The following is a 15,958-nucleotide window of genomic DNA, read 5'->3' as shown; positions in this document are numbered from 1 at the left end:
TTGTTCTTCAAGACCCTGTTTATAATGTTTCCCTCCTAAGCTCTCCCCTAATTATTCTGGCTTCTTCAGCCTCACTAATAAGCAGCTACATGGCTCAGAGATGTGCACATCATGCATCTTCATACTCCTTCATCCTAAGTGATTAAGTCCATCTGTAGTTTTGTTTGGAGCCAGATTCAAAGAGCTAAATGCAAATGACAAGGCCCTCTGTTACTCATCACCAGTAGTAATGCTTTATTCACTGTTACCTCAGGGAAAAAAAATCAGTCTGATGTGAAAAACGTTTTTATTATAATCTCTTAAACTTTCAGTGTATGTTTTCATTACAATCATTGGTACAATAAATATGGAAATGCTAAGCAGACAATTATCACAGTGGCCTATGGGCTGAGGGACAGGGACCCAGGGATACTGTTACCCTGGGTACTTCCTCAGGGCCAATCAGGAGGTCTTCAAAGAGTATTGAGAGGGAGAGGAATAGAAATATTATTAAGACTGTCAGTGCAGCAACTTTTAGAATGTCTATTAAAGCCATGGATATAGGATTTACTATAACAGAAGATAGATACTAAAAAAGAACAGAGAGACTAAAGTTCTACTCTAAGAGGCAGAGGGAACATTGCAGAAGCCAGTGCCTTCCTTGGGTCCCCAGTGCGTGTCCCCACCCACCCATGCATTGTGTTGGTCATCTCCACCTGCCCTGTGCCCAGCCCTGTGCCCATCCAGGCTCTCCTAGGAACCCACCTTGCACCTCGCATGGCAGAGTTAAAGAGCGCAAGGCGAGCTGTGCATCAAATACCACAGCACTGGTTTCCCTCAGTGGTGGCCAGGTGTTCACAGAATGATTCTGAATCTGCATCTTCAGGAGTTAAAGGTAGACAGCGCTGATTCTCGGAGCACTCTTTCTGCTTCCTTGGCTTTGTTTTGTCTCAGCCATGAGGGTTGAGCGAGGACTGAATAATTGGACCGTGCTGAAGGGGAAGAGGGAAGGAGAAACACCACTGTTTTTGCCTCCTAGCACCTCTCCTTTTCTGACCAGTTCTTGTGTCAGCTATGATGGCCACGTTGCACTCTCACATAACTTGCTAGTATATACACTTCTTTAAGACAGTCTTGCTGCCCTGGACTGCTTTATGCTAGCTCCTGGCCGACAATCCTGGACCAAGGTCAGGAAGCCACCTAAATTGTGTTGCTTCTTCTTGAGGCTTGTCCTTACTGTGATGACACCATCAGGCATGTTGGTCCCAAGGCTAGGGTGGCACCCAGACTCCAAGGCTGTCAGAGGTCTTGTGTGCATGCACATATACTGCACACACAGCTGAGCCCCCATCTGATCACCTGTAACCTTGCCCAGTGAATTATGCTACAAAGACACAGGGCTGCCACCATGAAACATTCTGATAGCAAAAGAGATTTTTATCAAGTCAGAAGGAGGGAGGGATAGAAGAAGGAAAAAAAAAATAAACCTTGTTCTTCAAGAGGACATTCCATGCTGTCAAAATGAGACTAAGTCAGAGAACTCCCCATGAACTGTAAGGAGCTAGCAATTAGGGGTTGGTGGCTGAGATTTCTTTTGAGCCATGGAACTGACTGCTCTCCACAGGGTTCTCACCTCTATGGAAAGAACATGAAGAAGGGATTAAGCATTCCCAGAAACCATGGGACTGAGGGGGAAGAACAGGGAGATTCTTAGAAACATTCTATTGGTTTCAGGACTTAAATAACCAGGACCAGGCTTAGCTCTACACAGATAGCGTCCTGCTTTGATAGTATGAAAATACACTTTACCTAAACATTATTTACATTACTAGACCTCTCCACAGCCAGAGGAGTAGACAGTCCTGACAATGGGCGGGCAGGCGGAAGATCAGACAAGGTAGAACTGACATTTGGGCAAAGGAAGCAAAGCTGTCCAGTAGTCTGCTTTTGTCTGTTTCCCATGGGTTCAAAACAGGGTAGATTATTCCAGAGCTCACATCTACTACAGGACAGAGGAAGTAATTCATTTTCAAGTAATGGAGTGGAATATAAAGTGTAACCGTCCTCTTGAGGCTATGTAAGTCATAACATGGATTCCCCCTACCCACCCACATTATATCTTGATTCCAGTTCTGACTACAAAGGAAGACTCCTGGACAATGCATGCCTTCCCGTTCCCTCTGTTCCCCTTGTTCTTTGTCTCCCTTTCATCCCCACTAAGGAATAAAACTTGAGCCTGCCTCGCTGTGAGGCTTGGTCAATGTCTGTAACCCAAAAGATGGGACTGTAAAAATGTCCTAGTGTATTATAGTTGTCCTTTCTTTCTGATAATTTCATACTTCCTGTCTCAGTTCTTCCCCGTAGGTGTGAGGCCAGGCTTGCCAGCAGTCTGTCAGAGCAGAAGGAAATCCAGGGAAGACAACTGCTCCCTGAGGAATGAAGCTGAGTTTCAAAAGTGTCACCTAGGCAAAGGGTGCATGTTCTAGTCTGGAAGGTCAGAGAATAGCTAGAATGTTCAGGGCCCTGGAAATGGACCAGGAAGAACCCAGGATGGAAGTGTTTTCCAAACCACAATGGCCCACAGCAGGTTAGGTTTTTGACCCAGAACTCAGAATCTTTAGCCATCTCACACAGCTGGAGAAATCCACTCAAAACTCCTGCCCCCTAGTTCAGTTCATCCCACTCACTGGTCACCCTGGGGTGACTGTGATAGCAGAGCAGGGGAGGTCCAGCTGGAACCTCACAAGAGTCTCGGGGGAGGGGATACAGGTGAGCTCAAGAGAACACCTGGAGGTATTTCAAGTGTCCAGAGAGCCAAAGGATGGAGTATCCAAAGCAAGGTCCTTCCTTGGATGTCTGAGACTGCCAGGGACCTCAGGCGTGGACCTCAGCCTCCTTCTTGATGGCTGGTTTATAAATGACTCCCTTGTTGTCACCTTTTTTGCTACAGGAACAATAAGAACACAAGTCTTGTTAGTCAAAAAAAAAAGAGAGAGAGCAAGCCAGAGAGCAGACTGGCTCAGGTGTAGGATGAAGGAGCTTTAGAAGCCCAGATTCCTCTTTTGAGGACTTTCTCCAGGTCCTTTGGACTTGAGAGAGAACAGTATCATGCTACGCATTAACTAAACCTGAACCTTCTGTTTTCAAGGCCTGGTCATACTAGATCTGCATTCTGAAGAAGGTCTCATTATTACCCCCTCCACTTCAAAGTTCTGATGCTGTAATTCCTAGAAACCTTATTTTCCTCACCAGGAGAAATAAAGTATGTCTTAGGAAAAGCCAAGCATGGCAATAAAACTGTGGGCAAAAGGAACTTAGAGCTGGTATGGGTGAGAGGTCGGGGCTTTCGTCATTTTTTTTTGTTGTTGTTGATTCATAGAAGAAAAACCAGATGTACAGATATTAACACAAAGACAAATCCAAACTTGTCTAAGGTCACACAGCTAATTAGTAATAGAACCTAACTAGGTAGGATCACCTCCACCCCTGAGCACAGTGACCCTTAAATGGCCAGTGTTTCATGCAAGGAGCTAGGACACTGGTGTCTGGACAGCAGCATTCCTAAGATGGCGTGGGTCACACAACAGGGGCTCTTTCTTCTGCAAAGTTGTCTTGCCAGATCAACCATCATGGCCACATAAGGCATACATTCAGAATGGGGAGTCTGAATCCAAACCAACTCACCTCTTCTTCCTTTTGAAGAGCCAAATAGACACTGCCACAACAATGGAGATGCCGAGAACGCCAGCCAGGGCCACTGAAAGGATGATACCTGGGGAAGAGGCAGGGAGCACGTGTCATTCTCCTCCCTTTGCCTCATCTCATCTTCATCATAGCACTCGGGCAGGAAACTATGTCCTAGCTACGCGGTTGTCCTGGGAACATTATCATCTCCCCACCTCTGTTCTCAGAGTCTAGCCTCTGGCTTTGTGGCTTAAAGGGCCACTGGAAGCTGTACTTAAAGTGCCTTATGTAAATTGCTGTGGTTTCTAGCAGGGGTTCTCAAACTTGCACAAGGATCATGTTCATAATGTAGAGTTTCCAAAAGGTCAGCCCTCAGAGACGTGGTTTAATCTACTGGACCTGGAACCCAGGAATCTGCATTTTATTTTCAACTATCTCCAGCTGATGCTGATGTTCATGCCTGTGGTCTGTGAATCACACTGTGAGAAACCCTGTGCTACAGAATATAATCTGTATTTGCTTGCTGGATATAAGTTCGCTTGGAATGACTCTTTCACTGTTGCCTCCAATTTCAATTGCAGTCCTAAACCACCTGAACTTAACACTGGACTTGGGTATGTTTTTACACTATGCCCTCCAACGTTAACCAACAGACTGACTTTAAGTGGGATTTTTGCATACACCTCACAGTGTGATTGGTCTTTCATTAGAGAAACATTTGATTGGCAGTTCATTTTTTTTTTTTTTAATTAGAGAGCAGCCCGAGGGGCACCAGAAGCCAAAGCGACAGCAGAGAAGCAGAGAAGATGGGCTGAAAATTTCACAGGCCCAGATCACACTGAAAATCATGGGGTCACCCAGTTGTAGCATGCACACTTAGGAGGCCACATACCCAAACTCAGTCCTGTGTCGGTAAGCAGTCCTACTTAAAAGGGGGAGAGAAGATTGGACGTTAATCTAGAGCCAGACCATGATGAATCTGATTGGTGCATAGTAAAAACCTCTGCCTTTTATTTTTGGTTGGTATTCCAGAGCCTAGTCATATTGGGGGGTGATTACCCTTGACTTAGGTTGGTGAGGTAGGGGAAGTTCCCACCTAGGGAATCCATTCTGTTTCCTCTCCATCCTCTGTACCTTTACCACAGTCACTTTCTTTGCTAGGACAAGACTTCAGTTTTTAATCATGGTGACGGAAAAGGCAAGGTGGAGATGCATAAGAGTCAATCTACCTTGGCGGGTTGTTGCCTACTTCTCTGGTACTTGTCTTCCCCAGAACAGAACCTGCCGCAAGCCTTCTATTCCCACTTACTCCGTCATGACAGTTTGGTTTTTTCCCTTTCCACTTCCAGCTTGGCCCTACTGGACAAACTCCTCTGTATACCAACCTATCTGCTCTGCTTCACGAGACTGGAGTATTACAACTTCCCTGAGGGGTCACTATTAGGAATAAGTAGGGTGAGTTTAGAGTTCTGAGCAGGGTCCAGCCATTGAAGGTAAAATTTCATAGCCTATAAGGGATATCAGAAGACAGAGTCCCATGCAACTGCATCTTCCTAAATAAACGGGGGAACCAAGTCACAACAACTTCCCAGAGAAGCCCCTAGCCTGCCTCCTATAGGTTCTCACTACTTTTCCTCTTTCTCTCTGCCAGGGCCTTCATCTAAAGAAGTCTCTGTTCACTTACATCCTCTTTAGTGGTTTTATGAAACTTACAGAGCTACTGTGTGTTCACCCCTGCTTGTCTCCCTGCCTCCCTGCCTCCCTGCCTCCCTGCCTCCCTGCCTCCCTGCCTCCCTGCCTCCCTGCCTCCCTGCCTTCCTATTTGTGGTGTTTTTAACACTGGAATCCTGACTGTGACAGGCAGTGGTAACCCATTCTGACACCCAGAGACAGCCTACACCAGTAAAGCCCACCATAAGAACCGAGACTCTATGTAAGCCCTAGTGTGAGGTGCCAGCAGAGGTAAGAATTCACCCTTGGGGCTTCCACAAGACCAGAGGCTGCAAGGTGAGGATTCACTCACTTGCCTTCTCCTAACCTGTGGCCAGGACCTGGCTGACTCAGCAGGAGCTAGGGTACCTTTGCCTCTTCTCTACCACTCTTCAAGTTCACCCCAAGCCTGCCAAGCCTCTGAGACGAGCCTGACCCTGAGAGTCCTTGGTTACTGTCAGAGCCATAAGGAGAGTGTCCCCAAGGGTAGGCGGACTGTTTCTGTTCTGGCTGGCAACCACCAGTTCTTAAGTAGCTCCCCTGCTCAGATAGCCTGCCAGGGCCTCCCTGGTAAACTGAACACGGGTAGCAACATATGGCTTGAGATGTACAGAGGGCAGGTTCACACTAGGGGAAAATTTCATGCTTCTACAGCACCTACTGTGTGCTCCCCCTGGCCTGAGGTTCAAGCACAGTACAATTTAGTATTGGAGTTTGCTGGGGGTTTGGGTTTTTTCATGGCACCTGGAGACCTTGTTCGTTTCTATCGTAAGCTCCGGCTGTTTCTTCTCTATCCCTTTGAGGAAACAGTATTCCAACCCAAGTTTTCACTGCTAGGTGGCCTCCTGTCAGGGACTAAATTGCCTCTCCTTAGAAACAATGATGTGAGCCTAAACAGCTGTGGAGACAAAGAACGTTCCAGAGACTGGGATGGGAGAATTTTCAGCTAAGACTTTCATGGTGCAAAAAAAAAAAAAAAAAAAAAAAAAAAAAAGCAGCTTGACCATGAAGGCAAAGAACCTAAGTGCCAAGGAAGAGAGATTCAGGTAGCAGTGCCACCCTAACAAGTCTTTCTACCTCCCATGGTGCCCAAGACAGAAAGATGGGGTTAGAGCGCCATCCCACCAATTTAGGCAGCACCAACCAAGGCCTGCAGAGAAAGATTTTTCTTAGTGGGTTTGAGGTCCACTGAAGATTGAGCCGAAACATCTGCTGATTGAAGGGCCGGGGGGAGGGGCTAGCAATGTCAGGGAGGAGGGGCTAGCAATGCCAGGGGAGGGGCTAGCAATGTCAGGAAGGAAAGCTGAGATGATTTGAGAACTAGAGCCAGAGAGAGAAGACAAAGTGTTTCTCAGCAGAGGCTCAGCCAGGTGAGGCCAACCTGTGGGTAACTAGAGTACATCAAAGATGGCGTGGGACAGACAGAGCTAGAGAAGGCCATGTTCAGCTTAAATGAAGAAACGGGTTGATTCCAAACAGGGATGATGACAGGTAGTCTCTAAAGAAGAATAAGGGGACAGATGAGGGAAATTGAGAAAGGTTTGCTCTCAGAGGTGGCCCCTGACCACCAGCTGATGAGAACCTAGCAGTAAAGACTCCCGAGATAGCTTCTAGAAGGATTCATGCTGAGAATCTAGGGGAGTGCTGCCTGCTGGGGGCCTCCATAGGACACTGGGGCAACCAGCCAGAGTGAGCAGAGATAGGGCAATATGACACGCAAAAGGAAACTGCGCACAGATAGACAGCTGCATTGTCCAGGAAGGCGGGACACCTGGAGAAGGTCAGCCACTGCTTGACACAAAGGCCTTGCTACCTGGACTGGCAGGCTCAGGAGCTGTGTCTTCCGCTGGCATCTGGCTGCACCGAGGATGCTGGTTAACTGCTTTTGAGGTGTTCTGATGCCTCACGTACAAACACAGACAAGGCCAGCCCGAAGAGCAAGTGCTCATTTACACATCTTGGCGTACCTGGAAGAACAGTCTAGTATTTTCTAGCTTTTAAAAAAAAATTCTGTTGGATTGCAGGATGCAATCTCTTCTTATTTCAAAGTCCAGTCAAAGCACTGACTGTTTTCATAGACAGCATGCTATGTAGGGATGATATATGCACAGAACAGACTTCAGTGGTCTTCAGTCTTATGAAATAAGCCAGGAGCGTTTAGGTTTACAAGGGGTTCAAATACTTAAGAACATGACACTGGCTTAGAATGGTAACAAATGACTCTTATTGAATAGTGTTATAAGCCACAAGTGAAGTGACCTCATTGCTAGTGTTCCCTTCAAATTGTACTTTGCTAAGGAAAATATCTCCTGTGGTCAAGCACACATTACTGTCTTTGGAGGGTATAGCCAGCACTATTTTTAATCAACCATATACAATCCAGTCAGAGAATAACTTTTACAAAGAAATATGCTCAGAGGGCTCCACTAGACAGATTATGGGTTAACTTCGTTGTAAAACTGGGGTAGGAACAGAGGACGTTGTCTCCCAGAAAGCAACCATGGAGGCTGCACTGCTCTAAGCCAGGTGTCGTGCCAGCTCTTGTACCACGAGTGGGATTCAGTGGTCCTGGCTGTCAGGGCTTAAGTGGTGATGGGTAATAGGAGGGAGAGCTTATGTCCCTGTCATCACAGAGCAACAAAACGTATGACATCAGCTGGCAACTTCCTCCAGGCCTTTAAAAGTTAGGTTGCAAGTTCTAGTCTGGAATTTCTCTTACATGTGGTTGCATTTTAATATTGTTGACAAATTGAGAATAGAGCAAAGTAAGACTTGAAATTTGACAACTGGCCAGTTTTAGGTGTAAACCATTCTACAGAGAAGAAACTGGGGAGGAAAGAGAAAAGGAAATGGCCAGTTATATTCTTTCAGCAAGCTTATAACATTCACCAGGCACGGTGCCAGGAATAAAGAAGGAATGAGACATCCTTCCTTAAGGAGCCCATCAGGTGTCTATAATATTCTCTCTCTGGTTTTACTGTATTGTAGTAAATAACTATTCAGTTGTATGCCACATACTTCAGTAGAGGTGAATAAATCAGATGAAGTAGGTTGGTGAGCCACCTCTAGGAGAGTACACAGTGCTTCTGAGAAGGTGTGATTAAAACTGGGTCTTAAAATAACTCTGAGAATGAGAGAGAGCTAGCACAGACAAGAGAGATAGTGTATGTGCCTGTCCTTGGGGGCACCGAGGCTGAGGGGACAGGGATGGGGGCCCCAGAGAGCCAACATGGGAGGCTCAGCCAGGGTCCTTTCCCAGCTGCTGTTCCTGCACCGAGCCTGTTCTGTGTCAGGGGCAGGAGTGCTCAGTGGGTTTGCTTTGTTCTATTGTGTTTTGTTTCTGACTCCATAGTGCACAACTCGGGCTGCGCTAGGGAAGCTCTTGGTGGGCTGGAAGGACCAGGGCGTCACTTCTTAACACATCTGATGACTGCTGCTGACAGTTCCGACCCCTGATCCAGGTCTAGGAAACTGAAGGTACGAACATCTCTGATTTTTTTTCATTGGATACCTTGGAAGAATTGGTGATACTTTTCCATCTAATACCTTTTATTTATAAATAGAAACTTGAAGAAACAGAAGGTCAATAGCCATAGCACACAACTTCTAGTCCCCCCCCCCCAAAAAAAAATGAATTAGCCATCTTAGCGGGGTAAGATTTCTCCCTTTCTGGAGGTTTTTCTAAAACTATGCAGGTCTCTCTAGGTCAAGCAGGTTCTAATTATGTTACTCTGCAAATGGCCGTTGGTTAGAGCCCTCCCCCTACGTGTCCGGCAAGCTCGATAGTTCAGCACACTCACACATCTAGATGCCCCTCAGCTGGCTCTAGATCCCCAGTGAGTGACATGCAGTTCCAGAGAGCAGACCTACTAAAGACATGATTATAGAAACTTTTTGGCCTCCCTGTGTCTCTCCAGTTTCCTTGCCCCTAACATGCTTAAAACGAGCTAGATAATATTAGTATTTGAGTCTCATAGGTCCTTGCCTTATTATCTCTCCCCACTTGGATTCAGAGCTGGTGTCACCGACCGGGAAGAAATTATCCCACTTCTGAGCCCTGGCCTGTGCTCTCTCCTGCATCCTCGCTTAGGGTACCTGGCTCTGAGGAAACCCAAAGTGGCTTCCGGTGAGTCTTCTCTCTAGCACCCCACCTGGAGGGCAAGCAGGAGTCTTCCTTGGAAGAGGTGATTTTCCAGAGCTAATTCACAGCCCCCCTGGCAGGGCCTGAAGCTTCCCATCTAGAGTAGGGACGTTAAGAAGTCAAAAGGACCACCAGGCAAGAAAGCCTCATACAAATAGGAAAGAGACAAGGAGTGACAAGGGTCCTGCAGAAAGGTGCTCAGATGAAGGGGTCTGTGGCCCTCCCATAGGGAGACCAGTTCTCCTTCCTGCCACTTCTAGCCTTACCCGATTATATAGGAAGGATAGTTACGTAAGTTCTAAAGGGGTATGGGAAGAAGGCTTCTCTTGGGTTGGTTTGTCCAAGATCATTATCCAATACTCAGGTTTCTATGGCATAATGCACTAAGGACTAGAGATGGTTCCATGGTTGATCTTCCAGAGGAGCTGTGTTCAGTTCCCAACACCCACATGGTGGCTCACAACCATCTGTGATTACAGTTCCGTGGACTCCAACACCCTATGCTGTTCTACTGGAGCACATGAACATACATAGTACACAAACTTACATGCCAGGCAAAATAGCCATATACATATAAAACAAAAATAAACATTTAATTAAAAATAAATACCAGAGCATATGATATTCAACTTTAGAATCCTAGACTAATAGAGAGAAAAGCAGTCCTAAACCTACAAAGTCATTGACCAATCCCTGGGGGATAGTGATTCTCAATGGGGCCATTTTCCTCCATCTCCCCTAGAGAACTGGGCAATGTCTAGAGATTTTTTTTTTTTTTTAACCTCACAAATGGGAATGTGCCACTGGCATCTAGAAGGTGAGGATGATGGACTCCTGCTAATGCCACAGGACACAGGAAGGCACCCACTATAATTATCCTGTCCTGTGTGTCAATAGTGCCAGGATTCAGAAACCCCACCCTAGAGCTATATTAAAGTACGAGCCCCTTGCAGGCAGAAAGCAGATTTTATGCCTCTTTTATAAGCATATTCTAGGGAAATAACAGGGATGAGTTAAATGGGTCAGTACTATTTGTTTCAATTTGATTAAATCTCAGAACACACACACACACATTCTCTCCTAGAGATTTTCTTTACCTTGCTTTCTGTTCCTGAAACAATGTTTGGATTCCTTAGCTCTCATTAACTTCGAAAGGAAGTTCTGAATATAATAGACACTAGTTGTAAACAGCCTACATGAAAAAGTCTGCAAAGAATTGAACCCAAATCACTGCTATGTGCTTAAACAGGCTCACACTATAAACCTGAAACTGCATGTTAGCCAGACCTGCCCTAGGCTGGTTGTGGGAGGCCCTTGTGAATCCAGGCACCGTGGCAGAGGAGTAGGAGCTGAGCGTCCTAGGGGCTGCTTCTTCATCTTGCCTCAGGAAGTAGTCTTGGCTGCCTATGTTTTAGAGGATGAGGAAGGGGAGTGCTTTGGCCAAGTTTCTATAACCAGTGTCTAAGTGAACAAGTTTGCCTTGAACAGCCACAGATTCTTCAAGGAGAAAGCTGAGTCTAGCCTCACAGAAGCAGCAGCTCTGTCCAAGCCGTGCGGGAGGGAGGGTCTGTGGCAAAGCTGCATTTGGGCTTTGATCTTGACGTCTGAAGCCAGGAATTAGTTCTCAAGCTTCTGTCTAGAGCCTTCTCAATCTACTCCAGCCAGATCTTGCAGGATCTACCAAAGCACTCAGCTACAAAACTGCCTGTATGGTCCAGTCAACAGCAGCTACTTAGACCTGAGCCCATCTAGGAAGATGGCCAATTAGCGCCAAGGCCACAGTCCGTCCGTACAAGTGGGGATTACTTTTAGTTGTCATAATCAAATTCCTGAATGGTTTCTTCTGATCCTCTGTAACTGCCCCCAAACTCTGACCCTGCAATGTAAAGTTAGGATTGGCAGTTATTAGTATCCATATTTAATATCTTATCACTGAAAGGATGTCAGAGCAAGTCTCTAGCCCAACATCCTGTGACCAAGGAAACCCAGCCTAAAGAAGGGTATGTTTGGGTCACGTCCTTAAATGGAGGTTTCTTGACTTCAGGGAAAGCATATATTACCTCTTTTCCAAGAATATATACAGACTACCTCAGAAAACAGCTCTTACAGCCCTTCAGCCATAAGCAAAATCTTGCCTGGTCAGTGTGGATGATGGTCCTCATCTCCAGGCTTTTAAATTTAAGAATTGAAGTCATTCCATACCTGGTATGGCACCTCATGTCTGTAACTGTAACCTATTGAGAAGCTGAGGCAAGAGAACCACAAGGTCAAGGCCAGCCTGGACTTTCTTAGTTGAGTTGGGAGGCAGCCTAAGATGAGATACACGAGACCTTGTTGCAAGAATACAGAAAACTGAAGTAGTTTTTGTTTAACCCTAAGTACTACATAGTCCACTAAGAAGAATGGGAAAGGAGAATGTTGTGCCCAGGATGGAGGGCAAATGAAAACATCCCAGGCATCCAAACCATTCCCTAGAAAGCAAGTGGGTTGTCACTGTCTTACACATTCTCAGGTTACAGGAAGGGCCACCCTGTTCCCAGATTGTGTTTCAGACTCAGAAACTGGAGAGAAGGGGAGTGACCTGAAGCGAGGGGGATCCGGAGAGGAGAACACAAGAGACAAATCTTTGGGCATAAGGGTAACCCACGAAGATAGCCTAGAGGCACAGTGCTGGCCATGTCGATGAGTCAGTTCAGAAGGGCAGATTTCTAATACCTTCTGCCAAGGGCTTTGTAACAGTCTTCATTGGCGAATGTCTAAGCTGAGCAGGTGACAGTTATAATCTCACATAGTAAAGTAACAACAGCAACACCAATAAGCATCAGGTGAGATGCGGGCATGGCTCCTCTAACAGGTGAGCCTATGGGTGGCTTTAAAATATGAACATCTGGCCCTAGTGATCCATGAGGAGATGACGGGGGCACTTCTGCAGCTCTGCACTGCCTCTGACCATCCAAGACCTCCAAATTTGGGGAAGCTCAGAAAGAAAGTGACCTCAGAGGTTTGAAGATGGGTGTGGATGACAACAGTTCTCCTTATCCCCACACCCCACCCTTTCAGCATTCTGATGGAGGCTCTGAGCAAGTGAAATGTTAATTTTCTCCTAATTGTTACAGTTAATAGACTTAGGAAGAATAATGAGTCCCTAGTAGTTGAAATAAATGAAACTATTAAGCTTTATTCAACTTGGAATGTGTTTGTTAATGCAAGTTCAAGATTAGATTAATAATGATAAAAAAAGAAGAAGCTGTGAACCAGAGCACTTTTTTGCCTAATGGGTCCTGTTGCTACATTAGATTTTGAGCTGCTGTGGCCATAAAGATGGGTTATATCCTTGGTCTTATAAAGGTGCATATGTGGATGTGTGTAGGTAGTTATAAAGGAAGGCACATATGTGGATGTGTGTAGGTAGNCATATGTGGATGTGTGTAGGTAGTTATAAAGGAAGGCACATATGTGGATGTGTGTAGGTAGGTATAAAGGTGCATATGTGGATGTGTGTAGGTGATATGAATATTGGCAGTATTGCTAGGCTGATGGCAAGGTATATGTAGCCCTTGATATCAAGAGAATCTAGGGTGGGAAGTTAGAAGCATTTTCTCTTTGTACAAAGGATTCCATTTGTCTTAGGATAAAGAATCATTCTTTGAGTAGGGAGGCCCCCCAAAACATCTCATTTCCACCTGTGGGTGACTCCAGCCTTAACAAGAGCTCTGGACTTCAAGGTCATGGTCTGAACTTCTCTCCAAGGTCTTGAGGACATGGATAACACTGAAGGGCGACTACAGTAACTCATTCACCAAAGCTCTTGGATGTTCTCTGATTCCTTGGCAGCCAGGGAACTCAGCCAGTCTTCAAAGGACACTGCTTCCTTAGTAGGAAACAGACATCTGGTAGCACATTGCCTCTCCTTCCCCCCCAGAACCTTCCTCACCTTGTCTGAAGGAGATATACACCAGCCTCTCATCAAACTTCTGGACCTGCCGGAAGTTGTTGACCATTTCTCTGGGGGTAGGATCATCCATGTGTGTGAAGTACAGAGCTGTCTCCAAAGCCAGCAGCTGAGGGGGGAAAGCAGGAATAGGTGTCATGAGCAGGTGATGCTCGATGGACTGGCCGACTGGAGAGAGGACTTGAGGGAACCCTCTGAGTCAGCCCATGAGGTACTTGGCAGAAAGTGAAAACGAAGGGGAAAGCCAGAGAAGTACTTGTCCATTCTGAGGGTCTCACGAGGTACTGCTGGTCTGGGCTGGATACTTCTCTGCTGACAAGGTTCCTGATGACCCCAGAATGCCCCCCCAAGTGAAAGCTGAAGAGAAGGGGGACTCCTCAGCTCCCCACCAAGACCACATTCTTTTCATGACCCTGAATTGGAACCCAACTCTTAAAGTGGTTGGGGGTGGGGTGGGCTTGTTTTGATGGTCAAATCAGAATGCAAAGACAGAGGGAAGAGACCCTCTGGTGATCTGGCTGCTGGCTCCCTGGCATTTTCACACCCCCGTGAATATGATGCACTCTGTTTCTATGGCAGCTCCTGGGTAGGCTATTGCTGCTTCCCCGCACATTTCACCTCTGATTTAGCTCATCCCTTCTCTTGTCCACCCACCAGCTGCCACTTATCGAGGATTCGCAGCGCAGAGGCTCATTGTAAGGAGCAGATGTTTGACAGGGCTGGTAGGATGGCTCGGGTGGGTGATTACTATGCAGCACCGTCCACCTCCTCTACACTTTTCTTCTTCATGCTTTCAGGTTGTGGGGTAGCAGGATGAGCAGTGACTCAGCTCAGAAGTCAGGTGCTCCTGAGAACGTCTAACTTTGCCTTCCAACATGAGCAGCTTAGAGATGGTAGCTAATGACGTGGCTTCCCAGCCCGCACGAGTAGATTGTGAGCTTAAAGGCAGTGAACCTCCTATCGCTGCAACCCTACGGCCCATGTGTTAGCCTGGTGTGTGCTTTATTCTGCCCCACCAAAGGAGCCAGGCTCTCTCCTACAAGGACAGCAAATGCCATCCAGCCACCGAGGGGTATATTAGCAAACACAGCCTCGCAGCTCTCTTTAAAGATATGTGGGATGTGTGCTCATTTTCCTAGCTCAGTTTAGCTCCTCTTAAAGCTTAGTCTGTAATTTCTCCAGCATTTCAGTAGCAGGTCCAATCTAGAGAGGAACTGCTAATGGAACTCTGAGGAAATCAAGTCTGATTAGAACAGCTTCTGGCGGGGAAAAAGATGCCATACAGATTCTGGCTTGTTACCTGCTCCTGGGAAATCTGCACAGGGTTTCGGAAAACTGTCCAGAGCACGGTAGGGTAGCAAGGAGGTGTAGTCAGGGACCCTTCGTAGCGGTAATACTCGCCAGGGCTCTTGGGCAGAAGTTCTTCAATGTTGAAGCCTGGGATGAGCACTTGTTGGCCTGGAGAGACATACTGGGTGTGAGGGTCTCAGCTTAAGGCCTACTAGGAGAGGCATAGCTAGGCACAGTAACTGAGCTTAAACATTCAGAGTCAGGGGCGGGGAATGTGCTCTTTTCTGGGCCACCTGACCCAGTGTCACAACATTGCCCAGCAACGTGGCTGCGATTAAAGCGGTGAACACAGATAGCACCTACCCCCTATTCTCTTATTCTTAAGGTGACACCGGAGTGACAACATTCTGTGTAACAGTGAGTGAATAAGTAGCCAAGCAGCCCTCACCTTTATACTTAACATGTTGAAGATGACTGAAGATCTTGTCATATGATGGATTGACGGGGCCTATCTGCAACAGAGACCAGGCAGGTTGAGCTGGGACAAAATAAGATGGGCATCAAGTGATAGTTAGTTCTAGCTTAAGAGACCAGGCTTGAGTGTCTCAGTATATAAGATATGTTCCCAGGTATCTGACATGAGCCTGGCAGACTACAACCAGTCCATTTAACCTGAAACTTAGAAGCACTTTGAGTTAACAAAAGCCAAGCCGAATAAATAAGCACACTGGGAACTGGAAACGTGTTGCCTCCTTGGGGGAAAACAAAGCAAGCCGATTAGAAGTCGTTCCTTTCTTAACCCCCACCCCTACCCCACCACGTTTTTGAGATAAAAATTTTTATATGTAGGCCATGCTGACCCCAAACTCTCAGTAGTCCTGCCTGGGCCTCTGACCTGCTGGGATTGCAGGCGTGCCAGGTTCAACTCTTATTTCCCCGAGATTAAACCATTCATTCCAGAATGGAGTTTGGATGCTAGGTGTTGTATCTGTAATGGGTTCATCTGATGGTGCAGCACGGATCCCTCCCCAGCCAGGTGGTCCCATACCATGCAACAGGGCTAGAGATGGGGGCTCATATTTCTTTCTTTCTTTCTTTCTTTCTTTCTTTCTTTCTTTCTTTCTTTCTTTCTTTCTTTCTTTCTTTCTTTCTTTCTTTTTTGGCTTTTCGAGACAGGGTTTCTCTGTGTAGCCCTGGCTGTC

The 15,958-nt window shown here is 46.5% G+C and overlaps 1 protein-coding gene across 2 annotated transcripts in view; it reads right to left on the bottom strand.

The window, feature by feature from the left end:
* Window positions 1–273: 273 nt before the first annotated feature.
* Window positions 274–15,958, bottom strand: part of Ca12 (carbonic anhydrase 12) — a 55,021-nt gene continuing 39,336 nt past the window's right edge. The window contains exons 6-11 of one of the 2 annotated variants that reach the window (XM_021207466.2): window positions 15,205–15,268; window positions 14,767–14,924; window positions 13,449–13,575; window positions 4,556–4,585; window positions 3,664–3,751; window positions 274–2,923 (exon numbers count right to left, since the gene is read on the bottom strand). In XM_021207466.2, coding sequence (XP_021063125.1) covers window positions 2,854–2,923; window positions 3,664–3,751; window positions 4,556–4,585; window positions 13,449–13,575; window positions 14,767–14,924; window positions 15,205–15,268 — 537 coding nt within the window. In that variant the 3' untranslated portion in view covers window positions 274–2,853. Of the gene's footprint in view, window positions 2,924–3,663; window positions 3,752–4,555; window positions 4,589–13,448; window positions 13,576–14,766; window positions 14,925–15,204; window positions 15,269–15,958 lie in introns of both variants that reach the window. The other variant, XM_029543061.1, reaches the window with a different exon arrangement.

The sequence above is a fragment of the Mus pahari genome, chromosome 10 (assembly GCF_900095145.1).
Source record: "Mus pahari chromosome 10, PAHARI_EIJ_v1.1, whole genome shotgun sequence".
NCBI lineage: Eukaryota > Metazoa > Chordata > Mammalia > Rodentia > Muridae > Mus > Mus pahari.
This window is presented reverse-complemented; position numbering and strand designations above follow the sequence as displayed.